Consider the following 25,117-nt stretch of genomic DNA (forward strand, 5'->3'; position numbering starts at 1 on the left):
ACTATTGCACAAATTTAATACACAATTACTGTTTATTTACTGAATTTAACATACTGAGGAAAAACGTGTCCTGTGCAAAAGTTATGGCATATTGTATTGTGCCATAACCTTTGCCATTATCCTTTATTATTGCAAAGAATTGTTATTTTTGTTTCCTGTAGAAATGGGCTAACTACTTTTCACTGAGAAAAGCAACAAAATATGTAATCTGACCAGGGGTTCAGTGTTTTACACATGACTGGTTTATGATGTTTCAATGTACATTTTACAAGAAAATATAGTATAAAATTAAATAGAAAGTGATTCTAAACTTTTGAACACTAATGCAAGTTTGTGTAATGAGAATTTATTGTTGTAAGTACTGGTGGACATTTTCTATTGATCTTTTCATTATAATAATATTCACAAATGTAAAGGACAGCCGGCATTTCAAATTGTGCAAAAACAAAATCAAAAGGTTTTCATATCAACGTTATGTTAATCGTTGTACTTACAAGTAATAAAGATTTATTACATTTCTAGAAAGCATGTATTATGTCCACAGACTGGGAAGATACTTTGAGAGCTATCTGGTTTAATATATACACAGTGGAGCTAAAGTGAAAACAAGCTATAGCTACTTCATTTGCACACAGACCGTGAAGAAAGACTCAGCACTTCCTGTGAGAAACTGAACTGTTTCGGAATATAAATCTGCTTGCTAATGATGACATGTAACTACTATACCTCCATTAGTAAGTGCTGTTCACTCTCTGTGGAGAAATAACACAAGGCCAACTCTCATCCACGTGTACAGTGCTCTCATGAACTTTAATTCCACTGGTGTTATAAATGAAAATTCTTTACAAATTACAAAAGGCAGCAACAATACAACAAAACAGATGTTCTAAACCATCGATAATAGCAGCTACATTCGGTGATCTAATGCTTTGTGACAGATCAGCATTACCTGTATTACATTTAACTAACGACTGCAAAATATTAGACCTGGTACAGCCTGACGACAGACAGAACATCTCCATATAAAACAGCTAAACTAGAGTGTAATCATTCTTCATGCAGGTTCATATCAATGCCATATCAATTATCTATGCACAGCAAACTAAAAACAAGGCCATTCCAGTACGTCACATTGTATTACAAATTAATCCATCTCTACAGACTCTCTACATGAAAATACATTAAAATTATCTGGTGCATATCTAATATTGGTCATCTGTATCATTTTCATTTTGCTGAAAAAAGGCGTAAAACAGAGTGGCGAAACTAAACGATTCTACTGTGCAAACAATCTGCTGTGGGTTGTGTTTTTTCCATAAGATTGGGAAGCATCTTATCAGAAAACAAAAACATCTGACCATCCACATTAAACACATAACCACAACATTAATTATAAAATCTGTAAAATGTAAGCTAAAACTCTAATATGACTCACTGGGACAGTACTGGCTCACGCGTATCAGCACATTCTTGAAATGCTCGTGTTGTGTTCTGTAGTAAGAATGCAAAACCGAGAGGTTGCTCAGATCACAGAGGAAAAGAAAGTGCGCAAGTGGATAAGTATAGAAGAGGACGGTGTAATGGTCTGAAAGCTTTCTAGCAGTGCTGTAATGGATGCTGAAGCACTTCAGTTTAAGGTGCTGACTGGCATGCAGTCACACAGCGCCCTCCTCTCAGCTCTCAGCACCAGGCTCTCCGTCTGAAGAATACAGTACACACAAATCACCGTTTAGAAAACGTCTCACAGTGAACAGTCTTTGACTTTTGTATACCAATGAATATAACCTGAAAAAGTCATGCACAGAGTTGATTTGATTCAGATGTGTACATCATGTACATGTGAATAAAATTAAGATTATTTTGTCTTTCCTTTTGCTGTCTAGGCAACAATTGTTTTGGCATGAGGGTGTCGTATTTTCATAGTGTTGAAGTTATGTTCACATATGAATCAGGTATATTTGATGCTTCATGCCTCTGTGTAATATAAATGGGGCAGTTAATTCTAACGAGGAGCTTGTTTTGCAATCTCCACAGTCTAAATTGAGCTGTACAACGCACGTGTTTTAAGTCAACTGTCTCCTCAACATGAGCTGTGCTAAATTCTTAGGCAGGCAGAAAAACTTTATTTTGCAGTTGGTGTATTTTTAACAACAATATATGACTTTATAATACATACAAATAAACATAAATATAATTTTAAAATATCAATACATTCATTAGAACAATATGGTTAAAAGAATGCAGGTTTGGTTCATGACTTATCACTGCCCTTCAGTCATTGCATGGATGTTTTAATTCCATTAGCAGCAGCAGATTTAATTTAATGGAGTGATTAACTGAAGCAGGTGCTGGATAATAACAGTAAATACAGGACTTCCTCGAAGAGAGATTTGGCAGTAGTTAAGCTAATGCACACATCAAATCACAATATTATTGATTTGTATTTGTTCTAATTTGTTTTTTAACAAATAAATTTTACTGCCCAGATTTAGTGCTTTACAGATCATTTTCTTTTGCTTTGGACTGTACAAAGTACTAACGTGGTTTACCTGAAAACAATCCCTATATTATAACATACTGTAATATCCATTGTTTGACAAACTACAGCACTCACCCTCCACTTTGCTAAAATCACATGGACCTTGGAGGTCCACTATATACAGTTGTATGCAAAAGGTGGGACACTCCTGCTCAAATGATACGTTCTGTTGATTTTCTGTTGAAAATAAGTTAACACGTCCTCTACAGAGAATGAACTTCAATATGCCATTTTTCTGCTAATTATAGTGCACAACAGCATTTCATTTGCTGAATGTAACATATTGGAAAAAAAGAAAGTATAAATGCACCGTAACTTTTGCACAGGCCACATTATGTCTTATTTTTCCCCCATTATATTAAATTCAGAGAATAAACAGGAATTTGTATTTAAAATGTGCAGAAGTGTGTTCTCTGTAGAGGATGTGTTCATTTGTTTTCACCTCGAAAATCAATAAAACATAATCTGACCAACTTACTGAAAAAACTGAACGTTATTAAACGTGCAGGATTTAACAGGTGTTCTGGGAATGATATCGGATGTACTTGATGGATTCTTAAACTGATCTAAAGGGTATGAGCAGGGCAGGGACGTCCAAACTTTTGCACATGACTGTAGCTGTACAACTGCAGACCTTTTGCTGTTTCGCCTTTGTCATCCACCCTCTACCCCGTTCATCACTGGTGAGGTTCTGGCTGCTTTTTCTAGGGTGTCAGGCACAGCAGCTTTGCTGATTTAGTACATTGATTAAAAAAAAAAAAAGGCTAGAAGATGATTAAAACAAAGTGACTGTACACCAGCCAGGAGGACCGACAAGGCATGTGTTTCTAATAAAATGGCCACTGAGTGTGTAGAATAAAGGACTTTACCCGTGAGTCCAGGTTAAAAGCCGTCTTCTTCAGATCCTGCAGTGCTCGCTGCATGAACTCAAACGCATGGCAGTCCACGCAGGGCCGGCCTGACAGAGGAGAACAGCATGATATACTGAACCTGGTTTGGGAAATTAAACCTCTAACGTCTTCCGTTCATTTATTAGAAACACACCTAAATTTTACCAGCATGACATTAACGTCAACTGCTGCTTTCAAGAGTCTGTAATCAAGTTATTTCATTTGCACAGAAACTGCACAGGACTTGCCTGTTAGAGTCATTTTATGCATTATAGCTGGTTTTATAATGCACTGATTACACTACGCAGCTGTAAGTGCTCATAAAAATATAGAGACATATTATCATGGACTGGCCCACCCCGGCTAACCTAGCTGTCACCAGTAACGTCACTGTCCGGCATGTTTACAGACAGTTAGCCTAGCCTATCAGTCTTTCCCGTGAATATGACCATGTGAATATAAACAACATAAAAGCAGTAATCACAACAAAGGTTAACCATCTTACTCTCTGCGGGAATGACCGTCCCAGACTCCTGGTCGGCTGTAATCTGTCTGAAACAGAGCAGCTGGACCGTTAGCAGCAGCAGCATCACCGCGGCGCTGATGGACCTCATAGTGAAGCAGCTCGGCGGCCTACAGGCTCACACGGAGGGCAGCAGCTAAACCTGCGAGCGGAACAGAAACACAGCCGGGCTCACTTGCTGCACATTAGCAATCCAGAGCCGGAATAACGGAGCCCTTTCTTCTCCAAACCGTCTCCAAGCTCGTCTACTAACGTACAGATCATACGCGGACAGCGAGAGACGGCCAGAGGCAGCTCAGCAGACAGCAGTGCGAGGCTCCCTGTGGAGAGACCGAACAGGCTGCTGTTTACCTGTAGAACCAGATGACAACCAGCGAAACCCAGAGAACCTGTGCGCTGCTGTTTCTGTAAGACCCTCCAGCTCGTCTTCTGCACACCACACTACAATAGTGCCACCCAAGAAGTGTTTTATTCAGCCCCCTCGAACGCTCTCTGCTCTGATTGGAACATACAGGTCACGTGGGTTATTAGCCCTTTAAAACTCATTTCGACCGCACAGTTTTTTCTCATTTGAGCCACTTTGAGGGGGTAGAAGAGAAAGGCGCGCGCAGTGTGACGACGCTCAGCACAGGGAAATAATAAACTAATAATAAATAATTAAATAATACACTACAGTATACACCTGAAGCTCTATATGGATTTAACGGTTGGGTAATTTACCACAGCAGAAGATTACAATGTAGAAATGTATAAAACAAAACACCCATTCATAATTTCAGTGATGCGATATACCCAAGTAAAAAGAGAAGACCACGCCCATTTAACGCGTTAAAAACTACACCTATTTATATATATATATATAGATTTGAGAGCCACCAGAGCTCCGTCTCCTGCCTGTCAGCCTGCATGAATTACCACAGTCGAGCTCTCACTTTGACATAGAACCTATGAGATGGTTCTAACTTTACATTACTTCCTCCTGGATTAATCGGAATGCTTCTGAAGGATGTTCAAGCTCTAAGCTACTTTGTTGTATCTTGACATAAATTCTCATTAGCTATGTCATTCTCTCTTCATCTAGGGTCACCCAGAGGAAGATGGGTTCCTCCCTTGAGCCTGGGTTTCTTCCTTTTACTCCAAGGGAGCTTTTTCTTGCCACTGTCGCCTCTGGTTTGCTCATGGGGGCCTTGAACTCGCATTCAGTTCCTTACGTCTATAGGTGGACTCCTTTTTATTTTATTTTATTTTAAATTTTATTTTCTTTTTTATTCTTTTGACCCTTCCATAAACTGTTTTTTTTGTTAAGCTGCTTTGAGACAACACTAGTTTTAAAAAGCGCTGTACAAATAAATGTTGTTCATTTGAAACCTGTTAAGATGCACATGACTAGCATATTACAATCAATACATGCATTAATCCATGGCAAGCAATTAACTTTTAATATTAAAAACACATCTAAATCTGCATTTAATTTTAATCTCAACAGGTCAACATATTCGCACAAACACACATAACCCCACACACAAGGGCTGAACTAAGACAAGGCTTGAGTAGGCTAAAACTAAGAGTAGAGAGAGAGAGATAGGGTGTCTTCCCCCCTCAAATAGGTCAAAGTAGTTATAGGCTTATGCAGATTATATGTAAATTAGACATATTACTTATACAATTGCTGATTTATAATTACTAATCAACACTGTTATGATGCAGACTTGTACAGGCTCCGAAACTAAACTGAACAGTGTTATTGGAGAGATTCAGTCAGTAAAGTCAGTGTCCATCATGCGCATCTTAATGATGTGCTTTAAAAATTAATCAATTCTCAAGCAAAATATTCTACGAAAAAAATGTATCGATCTAATTTATTTACTATAAATTACAAAACTGTGTCTTCACTGTGAGAGATGTACCATAATCTTGGAAAGTCTTGATTTCTTTAAATATTTGGACAGTGGTAGATACAAACTAAATAACAAGTAATGTAATGTAAATAAAATAATATAGTGCTTTTAGCTGTGACTCTGTAGAATTATCAGTTGGTCTAAAAAAGTTGCTGTGCCTGCTTTGCTTTCTGTGGATCCCAGCTGAAGATACTGAAAATGGATTCAGATATTATGGCACCTTCAGTGAGTACAATAAGGCAGAGTGTTTAGTATTGTATTTCAGTACAATATGTTAAGTATTGGGGTGAAATGTGTTTGGTTTTATGGAAAAGACTTAGTGTTACAGTGTCTTAGTGTTATATAACACTGAATGAAGTCATTTGTACCAGTGTGTTAAGTACTATAGAACAGTGTATGATGTTATTTAGAGCAGTGCATTAGATGCTGTAAAACAGTTAATGATGTCATTTGGAACCATGTGTTAAGTATTATACAACCCCAATTCCAATGAAGTTGGGACGTTGTGTAAAACATAAATAAAAACAGAATACGATGATTTGCAAATGCTTATCAACCTATATTTAATTGAACACACTACAAAGACAAGATATTTAATGTTCAAACTGATTAACTTTATTGTTTTTTGCAAATATTCACTCATTTTGAACTTGATGCCTGCAACACCAGAGAAGTTGGGACAGGGGCGTGTTTACCTCTATGTTACATCACCTTTCCTTTTAACGACACTCAATAAGCGTTTGGGAACTGAGGACACTAATTGTTGAAGCTTTGTAGGTGGAATTCTTTTCCATTCTTGCTTGATGTACAACTTCAGTAGCTCAACTGTCCGGGGTCTCCGTTGTCGTATTTTGCGCTTCATAATGCGCCAAACATTTTCAATGGGAGACAGGTCTGGACTGCAGGCAGGCCAGTCTAGTACCCGCACTCTTTTACTACAAAGCCACGCTGTTGTAACACGTGCAGAATGTGGCTTGGCATTGTCTTGCTGAAATAAGCAGGACGTCCCTGAAAAAGACGTTGCTTGGATGGCTGCATATGTTGCTCCAAAACCTGTATGAACCTTTCAGCATTAATGGTGCCTTCACAGATGTGCAGGTTACCCATGCCATGCACACTAACACACCCCCACACCATTAGAGATGCTGGCTTTTGAACTTTGCACTGATAACAATCCGGACAGTCCTTTTCCCTTTCCTCCGGGCCCGGAGGACACGACGTCCATGATTTCCAAAAACTATTTGAAATGTGGACTCGTCAGACCACAGGACACTTTTCCGCTTTGCGTCAGTCCTTCTCAGATGAGCTCGGGCCCAGAGATGCCGGCGGCATTTCTGGGTGTTGTTGATATATGGCTTTCGCTTTGCATGGCAGAGTTTTAACTTGCACTTGTAGATGGAGCGACGAACTGTGTTCACTGACAGTGGTTTTCTGAAGTGTTCCTGAGCCCATGTGGTAATATCCGTTACAGAATGGTGTCAGTTTTTAATGCAGTGCCGCCTGAGGGATCGAAGGTTACGGGCATTCAATGTTGGTTTTCTGCCTTTCCGCTTACTTGCAGAGATTTCTACAGATTCTCTGAATCTTTTGATCATATTATGGACTGTAGATGATGGAATCCCTAAATTCCTTGCAGGTGCACGTTGAGAGACGTTGTTCTTAAACTTTTGGACTATTTGCTCACGCAATTGTTCACAAAGTGGTGAACCTCGCCCCATCCTTGCTTGTGAATGACTGAGCCTTTCAGGGATGCTCCCTTTTAACCCAGTTAACCTGTTCACCTGTGGAATGTTCCAAACGGGTGTTTTTTGAGCATTCCTCAACTTTCCCAGTCTTTTGTTGCCCCTGTCCCAACATCTTTGGAACATGTTGCAGGCATCAAATTCAAAATGAGTGAATATTTGCAAAAAACAATAAAGTTTATTCGTTTGAACATTAAATATCTTGTCTTTGTAGTGTATTCAATTCAATATAGGTTGAAAAGGATTTGCAAATCATCATATTGTTTTTATTTATGTTTTACACAATGTCCCAACTTCCTTGGAATTGGGGTTGTAAAACGGTGTACAATGTTATTTAGAACAGTGCATTAGATTATGTTTATGATGTTATTTAATTCTATATGACCTCATACACTGTTCTACAATACCAAACACATCAACATTCATACATAAGCAGCTCAGTGCTTTAACAGTGAAGTTTGAAAAATACAAGAAGGAACACATAGTACAGAGATAAAAAAAAATATAAATATAGTAATAAAATAAAATGAAAGAAAAAAGTCTAAATGAAAAAAATATATAGAATTGGTTGCATTTTCGATCTAAATAAATGCTAAATCTAAAAAAGGATATTTTCACATGTTTCTTAAAAGTGTGTTCTGAAAAGTGTGTATATGGGTGAGAGAAGAAAGGAAACCAAAATACAGGCATAGACAAATAAATTAATGAAAAAAAACAATACAAAAAATCTGCGATATAATAATGAATATATGAAGAAGATAAAGGGCAGTACAAGTTTACTGCAAAGTGAAGGAAGCGTTTCTCTTGTTAACATTGTACCAGGGCTGAATATCGAATGCCTCCATACTCCCTACATAGTACACTATGATAGAGTTTTAATTTTGCCTTCTTCACTAAAATAATGACTATAAGTCCAGTAGATAACTGTGCGCACGTGGCCGAATCTCTAAATGACAGACTGTGCACTGTTGGGGCGCAGGGGCCGTTATTTTGAGACCTACGTAAAGCGCTAGGTAGGGTGTGAGGAGCTATTTGAGACACAGCCGATAAAACGAGCATGAAGCTTGCCATGGTCACATGGGTCCTCACGGCTTGTATACGTTCTAGTTTTAGGTGGCCCGCTAAAATGCCTGCACCGATTCTTCGTCTCTCTCCAAGATGGCGTCGATGAGGGACAGCGACACCGGCCTGTGGCTTCATAACAAATTGGGCTCCACGGACGAGCTGTGGACGCCGTCCAGCATCGGCTCTCTGCTCACAGTGTCGGTCATCGACAACATACGGCTGTGCTTCTCCACGCTGTCGCCCGCCGTGAAGCTGAAGCTGCTGCTCGGCATGCTGCACCTCCCGCGCAGGACCGTGGACGAGGTGGGGCTGCGGCTCGACTCCGCTCCGCATAGCCGGACACACACATGGACTTACAGGAGCACGCTTTACCTTTATTTACTCCAACAACAGAACGAGGCTCGGGTCAGCCTCCTATTCGCCAGCTTCTTGTTTGATTTTTTTCCGTTCTACCTTAAGTGGTGCAGCAGTTACATTCTGGCGTCTCAGCCTTAGGCGCCAGAATGTAACTGCTGCACCATTTAAGATGGAACGGGATTATTTGAAGAGGATGCTGGCGAATAGGGTAGCCAGCTTGAGCCGTGCTGCACTATTTAAGGTGGAACAGGAATATTTAAAAGGGACGCTGGTGAATAGGGTAGCCAAATTGAGCCCCGTAACAGACGCTTTTTACTGCTATTACAGCACCTAAACATTCAACAGGAGGCTGCCGCTCTGCCCGCTCCTTGTATTTTGCCCCCAGAGCAGTGTCAAGGTTTCTGCAAGAGCAGTAAAAGTTGCTGTTGGTGTGCATGAAGAAAGAGAGAGTCTCCTAGCCTTTGCTCCAACTCGAACAGTTTGAGCTAACGGTGGCCAGTTGCCTTTCTTTTCTTTTGTGCACAACATCCACTTTTACCGCCCATGAAAAGCCTAGTAGTTAGCTAGTTAGTTAACCTAGGGCTGATTCTCAAATACCCCCCTACTCCCTACTCAGTATTTTACGTAAGTCTTAATTTGCTCCTGCACCCAACAGTGCATGTAATGTCTAACAAATAACTATTTGGGATTCCGCCACGTGCGTACAGTCACATACTAGACGACTAGTTCGCTATTGGGGTCTAAAAGCCTGTCATATAACTTGCTTAGTGAACTATGTAGGGACGAGGCTGCCGATGGAGATTCAGCCCTGAACGCACAGCGTTACCAAGCAGCGCGAATGCTAAAGCGGCGCTAAAGTTGGAGTTTAGCGAAGGCTAGCGGGCTTTCTTTTCTTCCTCATGCAGCAGCGGCCTTCCCTGCTGTCTCAAAACCTAAACATTCACCAGGGAGTTGCAGCTTTGTCTGCTTTGTGTCAGGTTTCTGTAAAGCGAATGGCAAAACAGCTCTAGCTTCAAAGTTTGGGTTAGCCGAGTTGGCTAAAGTAACGAAAGAAACGTTGTTGGAAATCGCGGAGCCAATGGCGAGAGAGCGAGTCAGATGTTCTCTATGCGAGTGGAAGTGGTTTTCTAAGCCGTTTCTGGTCAGTTGAAATGTGCTTAATGGGGGGCCCTGTTTGGGTATTGGTGTTTAAAAGTGAAGGAGTGGAAAGCTAAGCTAGCGCATGCTGGTCGTACCCGCTCTTTTAATGTGCTGGAGGAGTTAGCCGCGTGTGATTACTGGTTGATTACAGCTGGAGTGTCAACAAGGTGTGCTTTTGGGCGGAGTTTTGCCTGAAGAGATGACCAGCGGTGGTTTTGTCTTCTTTAATTTCCCTTTTTAAGCTTTTCTAAGCATGCTTCTGTGTGAAAGGACTTGGATGTAAACACCGGTTGATTTACTTCGCTAGTTTGCCGACTATCTCGTCTTCAGCTGTAGTTACTGACAGTAAATCCGGTCAGAATAGGGATCATTTACATATATATCAGTCTTAAAGGCTCAGAAGCACAAACAGCCTGTTTCTAAAGGAAGACGAGAGGATAGAGAATGAAAAAGCGCTCGTGGCTTTTACATAATCTTTCGGAAAGATAGCGAGTGGATCTAGGAGAAAATAGCAGTAAAACCAGTGGCCTGTGTGCTGGACACGCCCCTCTGTTTGCATTACAGACAGCGCTGCTTGGCAGCGTTTCCTGCTGCTGTAGCGCGTGTGTTTAGTAGAGTACAACGACAACCATGAGGGAGAAGAAGACTGGGTTTCTATAATGATTCTCTTCATCCGTTTTTGTGTCAGTGGAAGTAATTCTATGAGCAGGTGGCCTGTAGGGACCTGTTTGAGTCTGGGCTCCTGATAACTTGTTGCGCTCTCTCTTTGAGTAGCTCTCTCTCTCTCAGTAATGAATAAGTGGCTGTGTTTCTGACTTGCTTTTGTACTGGTTGCACACGTTGGTTGGTGATGGTCACTTGCTGTTTAATGAAGTATTTCTGGGATAAAAACACCACTACTTGTTTAAAGGTCCTTCATGAGACCGGATGGATTGTAATGGGAGATGACCCTACAAATCACAGTGTAGCTTTTGCAGCAGCATTCATAAATGTTCCATTCACTTGCTTCAGGAAGTCTGGCAACAGATATGCTGTATTGTTGTGTGTTTTGTTACTTGTGAAGTGGAAAATGTATGGGTTTAGGTTCTGTTACAGTCTTCCTGGCTGATGTTTGCAATATGGAAAAATATTCTGTGATGTCATCAATGTCATAATACTAATATTAGGCAGCCAACAAGACCTTATTCTCTTTGTGGTTTCCTCCCACCACCTTTCATTTTACAGGTTTTTTTAATCACATATTTTCTTCCCCCAGATGAAGGAAGCTCTGTCGGAGATCATTCAGTTAGCCACTGTAGACTCAGAGCCATGGGTGCTAATGGTGGCAGATATCCTGAAATCGTTCCCTGAGACAGGTTCTCTCAATTTGGACCTGGAGGAGCAGAACCCCAACGTGCAGGACATCCTAGGAGAGCTTCGAGAAAAAGGTCAGCAAGAGCTCAGGCTCATGAGATTTGCAACGGTCAAGAGATTTTCTTTTAACAAGACACTTTTTATCACTCTATTTGAAGTTTGTTTATATCAGGGATGCATAACTGTGATACTGGAGTGCCGGTGTCCGGTGCAGTTTGGAGATTTAACCTCGCAAACACACCTGATTCAGCTCATCTGTTAATTGCCAGGTTTAGTGGGTGTGTTGGAGTAGAGGAGCTGCCAAAGAGTGCTGGACACCAGCCCTCCAGGACAAAAGTGCATCAGTCATGTCATATGGTTAAAAAATGGCTTGGGTAGTTTTGATCAGAATAAATTTTTGTCTGATTGCATGATTGCCTTGTTTGGATGAGATCCAGACCCCTTGACACGTCATGGTACTTGAGCCATGCTTAATTACTTGTGATATGCTAAGTATTGCGATATTTCATATTAATATAGTAGTTTATGCCAGTTATTCCATCAAAAGGAAATACTTTATTTGAAGGAGTTTACAATAGAGCTGGGAGATCTATCTGATAAGACATCTGACAAGGTAGTGTCAAATAAAAAAAAAAGTACTATTGAAACCTATGCATACAATACTTTGTAATCAAAAATGCAGTTAAGAAGTGTTTCAGTACTAACGATATCCACAACATGCTCAGAAATGCATATTGTGACATAACGTATCAATAATGATATTGTCATGTTCCCTAGCCTTACAAGTTTGTCCATCTTACTTTAGTCTTTTTGCAGAAGCAAAAAAAAAAAAAAAATAGAAGTAGATAAAGCAACACCATTAAAAACTTTACAGGTACATAAAAAAAAAACTAGGGATGTGCTGATATGGGAATTCTGGGCTGATGCCAAGCTGATATTTTTCATGTATGTGCCTGCTAAGGCTAATGCCAATGCTGATACATAACAATTTATAAAATCCAGAACAAAATTGAGCATTATAGAGAAATTACATTTACTTGCAGACATTTGAACACAGTAGCCCTGTAGTCACTCAAACATTCTGCTATTATATATTTTGGATTATAATAAATACTGGTGTGAAATATCAGTCAGATCTAAATATCTGTCTAATGCTGAGTATTTATTTTAAAGCAAACATTTGCAGATTCCACGATGCTTATCTAATTGTGCATCCTTGTGTAAAAAAAATAAAACAAAAAAAAAACTAATCTTTACATTGACATTTACCAATGCTTCTATTTGCAAACAGTAAAAATAAGCTGTATCCTTACATTTTCATTGCTTTGGCTTGCCTTTTTTGTGTTGCTTTAGCAGTCGATGCAGTCTAAACCTTTGTAACAGCCTATACATTTACATGAAAAAGCTCACTACAGATGTCATAGTTTGCTAGTACCCTTCCTCAAGTCATGTTGTCACCAGAGATGCAACTGAAACCCCTGAAAATGCCAGATGTGAATGTCATACGTCTTGCTGTCCACTTATGGTCAGATTACTGCAGATGGATGTTAATACCAAGTTTGAACTGACCGGAGTCTGTAGACTTACTGTTTGTGCTGTGCTGTGTGTATTTATCGCCCCTCAGTGAGTGAGTGTGAGGCATCTGCCATGTTGCCTCTTGAGTGTCAGTATCTGAATAAGAGCGCTCTGACCACGCTGGTGGGACCCCTCACACCCCCCATCAAACACTTCCAGCTCAAGAGAAAACCAAAGAGCGCCACCCTCAGAGCTGAGCTCCTCCAGAAATGTAAGTGTATGTATGTGTTGTCATCTGTGGGAGTGAAGCAGAGACAGCTGCATCCCTGCTGTTGTGTTGATGTTGTTGCATAGCAGAATTTTGTGTTTTTTATTAGCGTACAGTATTTGTGTGTGTGTTGTTTTATGGTGAGTAAGAGTGTTTGTCTGAGTTAACGGCTGTGTCACTGTATTCATTTTGTAGCTACAGAAACTGCACAGCAGTTAAAAAAAACTGCAGGAGTGCCTTTCCATGCTAAAGGAAGAGGACTAGTCAAGAAGATTGACACCACAAGTGAGTTTGGTTTAGAGTTGGATGGTATGAGCTAAAATTTTTATTACAGTATTTTCTACTATTCAGATGATAACGTTATGGTATGACAATATCAAAAAAAGGTAATACATCTATGATGGTGACAGTAACAATAACTGAACAACACTGCAGGAATAAGTATTACTATTGTTATTACTAGTACTGCTGTTAATGTTGGTATTAAAGATTGCTATAATAATTAACAAGATCTACAAAGTTAAAAAAAATACAAAGTCCACTTTTAGCTTTAAGAAGAACGGAATGTCTTTGTGGTGCTTCAGGCACGTAGCGTGCACCCAACCATGTTAACGCTTTACTGATTAACTTGGGAGCTACTGAGCTACACTCAGTGATGCAGTTTTAAAACTAAAACACCCTTTTGAGTTCATTTAAGCTGTTCATGATCATGTTTAGCTTTTTTGAGGGTGGCACTGTTTTTGAGCTCATCACCATATCCACGATATGGCAAATGGAGAGAACGGACATCCCTCCCACCCCTAGTTTGAATACACATTTTCAAGCTTTTTTTCTGTCGTTCACTCACTAGCTTTTAATACAAATGAGCTTGTTTTGTTGGTTTGAAATAATTCAAAATAACACTAAACTAAGTTTATCTTTAGGGAAACAATCACACTTGTAAATGCTACTAATGTTTGTGACACTATCAGCTTGAGAGTAAAGACAGTGCCGACACTTGTTATCTCCTGCTTGAACTATCAGTATTCAAACACTCCAAGTATTTAAACCACATTTGGGGACAAACATGTTAAATAACTGTTAAAACATTTGCAGGTGTTTTTCTTGCTTAACCATACAGTGTAAATGAAAAGTTCAGCATTTGAAAATTTGTAAAGAAGACAGTGGGTCCCCAAATGTTTGAAATGGTGTACATCCCCCTGTGTACACCCACACAGGATAAGCAGTAATAATTCCTGTGTTCTGCCCCAGCACCACTAAAGGGGATCCCCAAGGCTCCATTCCGCAGCCCCACAACCCCCAGCATGTTCAGCCCCCCCAGCAACAGAACGCCAATCGCCCCGGCACGCACACCCCTGCGCAAAGAGAGAGGAGTGAAGGTAATCCATCAAAGCAACATTGCACCACAGGCCCAGCGTTTACCCAAGGAGAGCTAACACATTTGGTTCTTAACACATTTTGTTGACTTTGTGTTTGACATTCACAGATAGACAAATGTCAGACCCGCTGGGTGTGTTTGGGGGGATTTCAGCAAATACATCTGAAAAAGACTTATAAAGGATGAAAATTCAGCTCCTTCCTATGTTATTGTAAGCTGTTTTGTTTTTCTTTTCTAGTTATTAGATATCTCAGAGCTGGACATGGTTGGAGCAGGCAGAGAAGCCAAGAGGAGAAGAAAGACATTGGGTAATTACTGCTACAGGCCTAACATTATTTCCACAGTGGCTTTATTAATAGGTTGAGTGTGATTTTGTAATGACTGCCTCTTTTTTTAGATACAGAAGCAGGAGAGAAAGCGGCCAAAGAGGAGGCAGTGGTGGAGAACGCTACACCAGATTATGCTGCCGGCCTGGTATCTACACAGGTATGGATGGAAACAAAATACATTTTTTTGTATTACTGTACACAGTTAATTGTAAATATTGTTGAGAGAGGGTATTTCTTTTGCCCTTGATTTGTGCATGTTTTGCCATCAGTCTTCAGGGCTCTACCACAAAGCTGTATGTTTCAGTTAGTGAGCTAACTTCGTTAGTTCTGGCTTCACAGTATAAAAACAGTCAGTCTCCGACCAGTTCAATCCCTTTTTATCAGTTGTTTATTCAGTTATTCTTAGTCTGTTCTTTAACAAGTCATGTTGGGATTTAGCTGAGTGAGTATGAAAGATCTGGTTCTTAACCAATCAAATTAAAGAGGAAACAGTCAAGTGAAAATTAGTTACATGATTATTAGAAAAAATATTTGGTGCCTTTCTTTAGCTAATTCATTTAAATAATTACATCCTACCCATCTGCTAACTCCACACAAACTGTCATATATATGTCATATACCTTGATTCAAAGACATGGATTTTTATTTCTCTTATAGCTCTTGTTCTGATGCAGCTATGAATGTTTAAATCCAATATTTGAATTTCTTTAACAGAAATTGGGGGCTTTAAACAGTGAGAGTGCCCTACCATCAACCAGCTACCTCCCAGCCACACCCAGCATGGTGCCCTCATCCTCATACATTCCCAGCTCAGAGACGCAGCCGGGTGAGAGAGGCATTTAAATCTGTTCACATTTTAAAGAGCTTTTCATAATTCAAATTATTTATACAAATAATTCCTTGTTATGATAAATGATTCATAAATAAATAATACAAACATTAATAGTATTATATACATTGGTATTATTATTACTCAGGTTGAAATCTGTTACAGCTAGTTAAATTGTGCATTCTGGTTATGCAGATACATTTGATGAATTTGACAACTAATACAAGTGCATAATGTGCTCAATCCTCTGGGGCTAGTGAGCAACAGATGGAGCAGATTGCAGTACTTTTTCCTATTGTTTTTGCAGGGAATAACTTAAGAGATTTTTTTTTTATTTATGACTATATACATATACTATAATATGAACAGAACAGTTATGATTTGTGTAATCAGTGTTGTAAATTGCAATTTATAGCATTGTTTCTTTTGGCCTATGGACAATTCAGAGCTGTGTGAAAAAGCCAAAGCGAGTCCAAATGAGAGTTCCTTTAGTTTTTGTCTAGTTTTGTCAACATTCATTTTCAAAGAGACAACATAACTGTTGTCCAGAAAAATGTTAATAATTCAGAATAATTAAATGTCTTCCTATTACTTCCATTCTTTAGCCAACGCAGGCGGTTCGGGGCGTGATGCTACAAACCGGCAGCCCGAGGAGTCCACAGCGACTGGTGCTGCTGCTTCCACACTGCCGGGCCAATTCAAACAGAGACCGCCCATGTACAACGCCAGCACTGCGAGCCCCACAGCCCCAACCTCTCCCACCACGCCCACCAGCACGCCTCTCAACAATGCCCCAGCTCCTGCTGCCACAGCAACACAAGCAGACACGGCCACGCCGCCGCCCACCAACACAGCTCAGCCAGCACCCACACCAGCCCCCCAGCAACCGCAGCCCAAAAAGAACCTGTCGCTTACGGTTGGTTACAAACCGATCTGGCCTTTAACATATAAATCTAAACATATAAATATAAAGTTCTGCCAGAGTTGTTTGCATAATTATATAATGTCTCCATTTGAATTTATATTGAAGTATGGAAATTATATATTTTCAGAATGAGGCCTCTTGCAGACATAGCCATTGCGGACTTAAAGGGTTAGGAACTCATAATTCTCAAGTAGTGTAATGTGCATATTTATTTATTTTATTTTTTTCTGCCACTACAGCGAGAACAGATGTATGCTGCACAGGAAATGTTCAAGACTGCAAACAAAGTCACTCGACCAGAGAAAGCTCTCATCTTGGGCTTCATGGCAGGATCAAGAGGTACTGTGCCAAAACATATCAAAACGATCAAAAAAAATCTAACTGTCATTGCCTTCAGTCTGCTTTTGCCCCCTTAGTGTGCTCGGAAGCTTAGTTGCAGTTCATACAGACCCTATAAATCATTCTAATGTACATATTTTAAGCTACAGTACTATAACATCTTGAATTATTTGTGGAATTTAAAGCAAATATACCAAATAAAATGATAAAACCAGCCATTAGGGGTGTACTTTGTCTTCTGGTGCCGGTCCCAAGCCCGGATAAATGGTGAGGGTTGCGTCAGGAAGGGCATCCGGCGTAAAACTTGTGCCAAAACTATCGTACGGATCACAAATATGATTGCCATACCGGATCGGTCGAGGCCCGGGTTAACAACGACCGCCTCCGGTGCTGTTGACTAGCAGCGTGCCGGTGGAAATTGGACTACTGTAGGTCGAAGACCATCAAAGAGGAGAGTAGGAAGGCGGGTTAGAAGGCAGCGAGAGAGAAGGAAAGGCAGGAGTGTGGAGGTTAGAGTAGGGACTTTGAACATAGGGACAATGACTGGTAAAGGCAGAGAGCTTGCAGACATGATGGAGAGAAGGAAGGTAGATATTCTGTGTGTCCAGGAGACCAGATGGAAAGGAAGCAAGGCCAGGAACATTGGAGGTGGATTCAAACTGTTCTATCATGGTGTAGAGAGGAAGAGAAATGGAGTAGGGATAATCCTAAAGGAACAGCTTGTGAAAAGTGTTCTGGATGTAAAGAGAGTGTCAGACAGAATCATGAGCCTGAAGTTGGAGGTTGATGGTGTAATTTTGAATGTGGTCAGTTCATATGCACCACAGGTTGGTTGTCAGTTAGAGGAGAGAGAGGAATTTTGGAGTAAGATGGATGAAGTGGTAGATGGTGTCCCTAGAGAGGAGAGATTGGTGATTGGTGCAGACTTTAATGGACATGTTGGTAAAGGGAACAGAGGGGATGAAGAGGTGCTGGGTATGTATGGTGTGAAAGACAGAAATGCAGAAGGTCAGATGGTTGTAGATTTTGCAAAGAGAACGGAAATGGCTGTGGTGAACACGTATTTTCAGAAGAGGGAAGAACACAGGGTGACATACAAGAGTGGAGGGAGGTGCACACAGGTGGATTATATCCTTAGCAGGAGATGCCACCTAAAGGAGATTGGAGATTGTAAAGTGGTATCAGGGGAAAGTGTAGCAAGGCAGCATAGGGTGGTTGTCTGTAGAATGAGATTAGAAACAAAGAAGAGGAAGAGAGTGAGGACAGAACCACAGATTAGATGGTGGAAGCTGAAGGAGGAGGATGGTTGCAGGCAGTTCGGAGAAAAATTGCAAAAGTCCCTTGGGGGCAGTGAGGAGCTACCTGAGGACTGGGAAACTACAGCTAAGGTGGTGAGAGAAACTGGCAGGAATGTGTTGGGTGTTTCATCTGGTCAGAGGAAAGAAGACAAGGAAAGTTGGTGGTGGAATGAGTAAGTCCAGGAGACTATTCAGAAGAAGAAGGCAGCTAAGAAAAAGTGGGATAACCAGAGAGATGAAGGAAGTAGGCAGGAGTACTGTGAGGCTAGTCGCATAGTGAAAAGAATGGTGGCAAAGGCAAAGGCTCAGGTCTATGATGAGCTGTATGAGAGGCTGGACAGTAAAGAAGGAGTAAAGGACTTGTATCGCTTGGCTAAACAGAGAGATAGAGCTGGAAAGGATGTACAGCACGTTAGGCTGATAAAGGATAGAGAGGGAAATGTACTAGTGAGTGAACAGAGAGTGTTGAGTAGATGGAAGGAGTACTTTGAAGTTCTAATGAATGAGGAAAACGAGAGAGAGAGGAGGACAACGGGGGGAGAGATAGTGGATCAGGAAGTGCAGAGAATTGGTAAGGTGGAAGTGAGGGCAGCTTTAAAAAGGATGAAGAATGGAAAGGCAGTTGGTCCAGATGACATACCTGTGGAGGTATGGAGATGTTTAGGAGAGAAGGCAGTGGACTTTTTAACCAGGTTGTTTAACAAAATCCTGGAGAGTGAGAGGATGCCTGATGAGTGGAGAAACAGTGTACTGGTCCCCATTTTTAAGAACATGGGTGATGTGCAGAGCTGCAGTAACTACAGAGGTATAAAGTTGATGAGCCACACCATGAAGGTATGGGAAAGAGTTGTTGAAGCAAGGCTAAGGCGAGAGGTTCAGATCAGGAAGCAGCAGTTTGGGTTCATGCCCAGAAAGAGTACCACAGATGCAATTTTTGCGTTGAGAGTGTTGGTAGAGAAGTACAGAGAAGGTCAGAAGGAGCTACATTGTGTCTTTGTGGATCTAGAGAAGGCATATGATAGGGTGCCAAGACAGGAACTGTGGTACTGTATGAGGAAGTCAGGTGTAGCTGAAAAGTACAGGTGCTGGTCAACGAATTAGAATAATTTGAAATAGTGCAATCATGAAATTCTTTGAATGCATTTTTTGTGCAGAAAGCAAATCAGGTGTTCACCGCACCTGTCCTACTCGTTAGACTAATCACAGAACTCGTTACCTGTAGAAAATTTGCTCAGCTGAGCTTTCCAAAAGGCCCATTTAGGCCATTTAACTGTGACACTGTTGTTTTATTGAATTAGAATAATGGAGAAACCGTTTCATTGAATTAGAATAATTTTTATTATAATTACAATCATCACTTTCTCAGTATTTTGTGGCTGCCCCCTTGGCTTGTATGACTGCCTGAAGTCTCCGCGGCATCGATTTGACCAGCTTGTCGCAAGTTTCCGCACTCACAGCTTCCCAGGCAGTGGCGATGTTCTGCTTCAGTTGGTCCAGCGTAGTAGGCTTTCTGTCGCGAATTTTCCGCTTGACGATGGCCCAAAGGTTTTCAATGACATTGAGGTCAGGCGAGTTGGCCGGCCATGCCAAAACTTCAAGCTGTTTTTTAGTGAACCAATCTTTGGTCGACTTTGCCGCATGAGCCGGTGCAAGATCCTGTTGAAATATGAAGTCTTCTTCGCCGAACTGTTCCTCAACAGTCGGAATCAGGAACGTTTCCAGAATATCTTGATATACGGCAGCATTGACAGTCTTCTTGAGGAAGCAGAGTTTCCCTACACCTCGAGCGGACATGCATCCCCAGACCATAACGCTCTGGGGAAACTTGACGGATCTTTTCACGCACTCGTGGTTGTAGGTTTCGCCACAACGACGCCAGACACGAGGACCTTGGTCACCGAAGGAGATGCAGAAGCGTGATTCGTCACTGAAGACCACTTTCTGCCAGTCTTCAGCAGTCCACTCGCTGTGTTCTTTGGCCCACTTCAGCCGTTTCTCCATTTGTTTCTTGTTCAGCATCGGTTTTACTGCTGGAACGCGAGATTTGAAGCCGAGTTCGCGCAGACGACGGTAAGTGGTTGATCTGGAGACGTCAGCGCCGGTCTGCTTGTTCCACAAGTCGGTGAGCTCGGAAGTGGACTTGAACCGGTTGCTGACTGCGATCTTTCTCAGCTGCTTGTTGTCGCGAGCAGAAGTTTTTCGGACGCCGGAACAGTTGGTGCGCTTGCTGCAGTTTTTCTTGAGAGCTTTGCAGACGGAAGACTGGCTGATGCCGAGCTGCTCAGCAATTTTAGTTTGGGTCAAGCCTTGTTGGCAAAGGGCTTGAATTTGAGACACTATTCCGGTTGAGAGGTCGCGCTGCTTACCCATGATTGATTTTACAACTTAGAAATTCTACTCAACCCTGACTTTATACTGCACAGTGAACACTCTTCACAGAAAACAAAAATTCGAGCATTTATTCTAATTCAATGAAACGGTTTCTCCATTATTCTAATTCAATACAACAACAGTGTCACAGTTAAATGGCCTAAATGGGCCTTTTGGAAAGCTCAGCTGAGCAAATTTTCTACAGGTAACGAGTTCTGTGATTAGTCTAACGAGTAGGACAGGTGCGGTGAACACCTGATTTGCTTTCTGCACAAAAAATGCATTCAAAGAATTTCATGATTGCACTATTTCAAATTATTCTAATTCGTTGACCAGCACCTGTATGTTAGGGTGGTGCAGGACATGTGTGAAGGTAGGGTTACATCAGGGATCAGCTTTGAGCCCCTTCTTGTTTGCAATGATGATGGAAAGGTTGACAGATGACGTCAGGCAGGAGGCTCTATGGACCATGATGTTTGCAGATGACATTGTAATCTGTGGTGAGAGTAGAGAGCAGGTGGAAGAGAATCTGGAGAGGTGGAGGTTTGCACTGGAGAGGAGAGGAATGAAGGTCAGTAGAGACAAGACGGAATACATGTGTGTGAATGAGAGGGAGGCAGGTGGAAAGGTGAAGATGCAAGGAGTAGGGGTCGTAAAGGTGGATGACTTCAAATATCTTGGGTCAACCATCCAGAGCAATGGACAGTGTAGAAAAGAGGTGAAGAAGAGGGTGCAGGCAGGATGGAGTGGGTGGAGACGGGTGTCAGGGCTGATGTGTGACTGAAGGATAGCAGCAAGAGTGAAAGGGAAGGTTTACAAGACAGTAGTGTGTCCTGCTATGATGTATGGTTTGGAGACTGTGGCTCTGTCTAAAAGACAGGAGGCTGAGCTGGAGGTGGCGGAGATGAAGATGCTGAGATTTTCGTTGGGAGTGACAAGGATGGACAAGATTAGAAATGAGCAGATCAGAGGGACAGTGAAGGTGGAGCAGTTTGGAGATAAAGCCAGAGAGGCCAGGTTGAGATGGTTTGGACATGTGTTGAGGAGGAATAGTGGATATATTGGGCAAAGAATGTTGGAGATGGAGCTGCCGGGTAGAAGGAAAAGAGGTAGACCTCAGAGAAGGTTTATGGATGTAGTCAAGGTGGACATGGAGATGGTTGTTGTACAAATAGAGGAGGCAATGGATAGGGCAAGGTGGAGGCAGATGATCTGCTGTGGCGACCCCTAAAGGGAGCAGCCGAAAGAAGATACCAAATAAAATTATAAATGCAACACTTTTCACTGAAAGTCTGCAAAAAAAAATGTTGTGAAACAGAATTCCCACATTATGTAGTATGACCACCATTTATCTGCAGCAGAATGACCTCTAGGAAAAACGTTTTTTTTTTAATTAATTAAAATGCTGCAAAATAGGAATCACACATGTTGCACATATATTTTTGTTAAGTATAAATTTAAAACAATGTTTAAAACCATTAAATTGAGCATAGTTGAGCTTTCAACATGTTTTCCTTGGTCATCTGAGTGGTGCTGCCACCACTGGGATGGTATGGGATCAGTCTTCCAGGCACAGATTAAGCCATTGTAACCGATCCCCACTGTAAAATAAATGTTCATCTAGGACTAGTGTCTGGCCTTTCTTTAACATTTGTTCTTGTTTTATGCCCCCCCCCCCTTTTTTATTTTTTTTTATTTTTTTAGAGAACCCATGTCCAGAGCAGGGTGACATCATCCAGATCAAGCTGAGTGAGCACACGGAGGTTCTTCCAAAAGCAGACGGTACAGGCAGTACCACCATGCTGGTGGACACTGTGTTTGAGATGAACTATTCTACAGGCCAGTGGACACGGCTCAAAAAATACAAACCCATCACAAATGCCTCGTGAAGGAGGACTGTCTTTGTACTCACACACACTTACACATACATGTATACAAACATTCACACACATCACATTTGTCTCCTTAAGAAGACAAATGTAAAATACACAAAATGCACACAAAAAAACAAGTGACCGACAAGTCAAGTACATGCTCTGGTTCATACAGACAGGATGTGGGCCAAATTGTGAATGACTGGCACTAGGGTTAACCTTTGGGTGGGTTTAACTGGAGTGAGATGGACTTACTGTTTTGGCTGACCTCACTTCCTGTCTATGTTCCTGCATTGCCAAAAGCCAGGGACCTTTTTTCTTTATTATGTTTTTTTTTGTTTTGTGCTTTGTAATGTTTCTTCATTTTTATGGCCCTTTTGAGAAAAAAATCCTCCCCAGAAATTCCAGATTGTGTGTGAAAATGGAGCAGAGGTGGGGTTCTTGTTCTGGAACGCTTTGACCTTCTTTAATTGACAGCTGTCAAAGGCATCACAAGGCATAAGCACTGTCTAAACACAGGAAAATGTCCACCTGTTTCAGTGTGAGAATGTAAGAAAATAATTACATTTGCAAAAAAAAACCACAAGATGGACTTTGCTGCCTTTGCTGGTTACGTTTTTTTGAACAGCTCTGGAGGATGTTTGTTTTTCAGCTTCACAGAAGAAGGGAAGAAATAAAGCGCTACATGTCCAGACCTGAACAGGTTTTGCTGATTTCAACAGCTGCTCACACACTGAGTGTAAGGCTGCCATTATCGATTATAGTGGTAATCAGGTAATATAAAGAACATTGTGGAGTTTAGGAGATTTGGCAGCTCTGCTTACACAAGGACATCTCAGGTTTGTAAAACGGGGTGCCCAGTCCTGGTCCTGCAGATGTGCCATCATGAACAGCTCCTACTCTGACCAATCCAACATGCCTGACAAAGAAGGCCTTTGAGGCAGCTGGACATCGGAGCCAAGTATGTTGGCTCTGCTATTTCCAGAGTGGTAGATCTCCAGGACTACGATTCAGGCCACCTGTTGTAAGACATTCAAGTGACATATTTTTCAGAATAAATCCATCAGTAATTATTTCACCTTGGATCTTAACTTTGACTGGGTATGATTATCACCCTCCTCCTGAAAGCTAAATTTCTGCAGAGCCTAGTGCCAACCAGTTTGTCACACTTCTTCAGTTAATCAACTTCTTCCCAAGTCCCTGATTGGTTGGATCAGATGCATTGCAGTTAAGTAAGGGGTGGGGTTATTGGATTCAGGTTCAAACTTAACTCTGTAGGAAGGTAGCTCTCCAGGAGGAAGATTAAGATTACTGGCCTAGACTTGGGCCCAATCCCATTTCATTTTACTTACCTTGTTTTCAGTTGTCACCCTAACCCCTTTATTAACCCCAATATTATTTAAAATTGCCCAATCCTAATTATTTGGTGATATGAAGCTGAAGTCAGCTATTCACCAGCTTCTTGTTAGAATTTTCCTGTTCTACCTTAAATGGCACGTTGGTGCTGGACTATTCAAGGTGGAACGGGAAAGTTAGCTTGCTAGCTATCGAGACATTAGCGTGCTATTAGTGACTTTTTTTTTTTTTTTTTTTTTTTTTTTGCTTATGAAGAAAAACAACCATAATACATTGAACACCATTAAACTAAGATAATACAATGGTTATCGTAATTTTTAACTGGGAAAAACACTTGTGGGATTCGCTCATACAGACATCTTGCCAATTTTTTTCCCTCATATTACTCAGTTTGGAGTGTGCCTCTGAAAAACCTCCATTTGGGAGCGCTAAAACTCTAATGTAGCCCTAAAACTCTATAATCAACAAACACTGGGACACCCTAACTTTAGATCTGAACACACAAAACAGGGCTAAGGGCCAAATGTTGGGGCCAAGGGGTGAAATGGGATTGGGCCTTAGTTGAACAAAAACTTCCACTTCACCTTTAAATGCAAACCTTTGCTTTTACTTCACAAGCATACAGTTTGTGACTTTGAACACATACACTGGTGAGATCCTGCTGGTGTGGGTTCCCTCTCTTTCGATGATGAACACAAGAATATTCAGTCTGCTAACAGTAGCAGTAAGGGCATAATAGTAGCTTTTTAATGATCTGTGGTTATCATTCATTGACTGCTTACTGTTGCCTATACATCAAGAAATATTAACTGATTTTGATGTCAGTGTTTTTAAATGAGTAATAATAGCTGTGTTTGAGTTTAAAAATGATTTAGTACCTCTGCTGTATTTTAATGGGGGAGAAAGTGTGGGCTAACTTTTTTTTTTGTTTTGTTTCAGTTGTTACCAGTAAGTGGTATTTTAGTTTGGAGATGGATGACATTAATGACCTTGTAAGGATGTTGGGTATTCATTAACTGTGTTGTTGTGAACAATGTAGCAGGCCAGAGAACAGGAATTAAGCTTGCAATGAACCGGTTTCCACTGATGAATTGTGTCTGATATACTATATTGCCAAAAGTATTCACTC

General features: G+C 41.1%; 2 protein-coding genes across 2 annotated transcripts; one reads left to right on the top strand and one right to left on the bottom strand.

The window, feature by feature from the left end:
- Positions 1-785: 785 nt before the first annotated feature.
- c2h4orf48 (chromosome 2 C4orf48 homolog) lies at positions 786-4,462 on the bottom strand. Its single transcript, XM_017718772.2, has 4 exons — positions 4,304-4,462; positions 3,935-4,094; positions 3,409-3,497; positions 786-1,699 (listed from the first exon to the last, which is right to left on the bottom strand). Exons 2-4 carry the CDS (start codon positions 4,041-4,043, stop codon positions 1,628-1,630), a joined length of 270 nt encoding a protein of 89 aa, XP_017574261.1. The 5' UTR covers positions 4,044-4,094; positions 4,304-4,462; the 3' UTR covers positions 786-1,627.
- A 4,247-nt stretch (positions 4,463-8,709) lies between these two features.
- nelfa (negative elongation factor complex member A) lies at positions 8,710-23,332 on the top strand. The gene is made up of 11 exons (XM_017718773.2): positions 8,710-8,960; positions 11,410-11,581; positions 13,132-13,293; positions 13,486-13,575; positions 14,542-14,669; positions 14,907-14,976; positions 15,066-15,154; positions 15,712-15,823; positions 16,432-16,742; positions 16,991-17,090; positions 22,463-23,332. The coding sequence occupies exons 1-11, from the start codon at positions 8,751-8,753 to the stop codon at positions 22,645-22,647; spliced, it is 1,629 nt and encodes a 542-aa protein (XP_017574262.1). The 5' UTR covers positions 8,710-8,750; the 3' UTR covers positions 22,648-23,332.
- Positions 23,333-25,117: the final 1,785 nt, after the last annotated feature.

The sequence above is a fragment of the Pygocentrus nattereri genome, chromosome 2 (genome assembly GCF_015220715.1).
Source record: "Pygocentrus nattereri isolate fPygNat1 chromosome 2, fPygNat1.pri, whole genome shotgun sequence".
Taxonomy (NCBI): domain Eukaryota; kingdom Metazoa; phylum Chordata; class Actinopteri; order Characiformes; family Serrasalmidae; genus Pygocentrus; species Pygocentrus nattereri.

Bases quoted from the DNA above. Each gene is read 5' to 3' on its own strand.
- nelfa (XM_017718773.2), top strand. From the start codon at position 8,751: ATGGCGTCGATGAGGGACAGCGACACCGGCCTGTGGCTTCATAACAAA. The intron at 11,582-13,131 runs GTCAGCAAGAGC...ATCGCCCCTCAG, and splicing joins AGGAGAGCTTCGAGAAAAAG to TGAGTGAGTGTGAGGCATCT. The intron at 13,576-14,541 runs GTGAGTTTGGTT...GTTCTGCCCCAG, and splicing joins CAAGAAGATTGACACCACAA to CACCACTAAAGGGGATCCCC.
- c2h4orf48 (XM_017718772.2), bottom strand. From the start codon at position 4,043: ATGAGGTCCATCAGCGCCGCGGTGATGCTGCTGCTGCTAACGGTCCAG. The intron at 3,498-3,934 runs GTAAGATGGTTA...CTCCTCTGTCAG, and splicing joins GACGGTCATTCCCGCAGAGA to GCCGGCCCTGCGTGGACTGC. The intron at 1,700-3,408 runs GTAAAGTCCTTT...TGTATTCTTCAG, and splicing joins CTTTTAACCTGGACTCACGG to ACGGAGAGCCTGGTGCTGAG.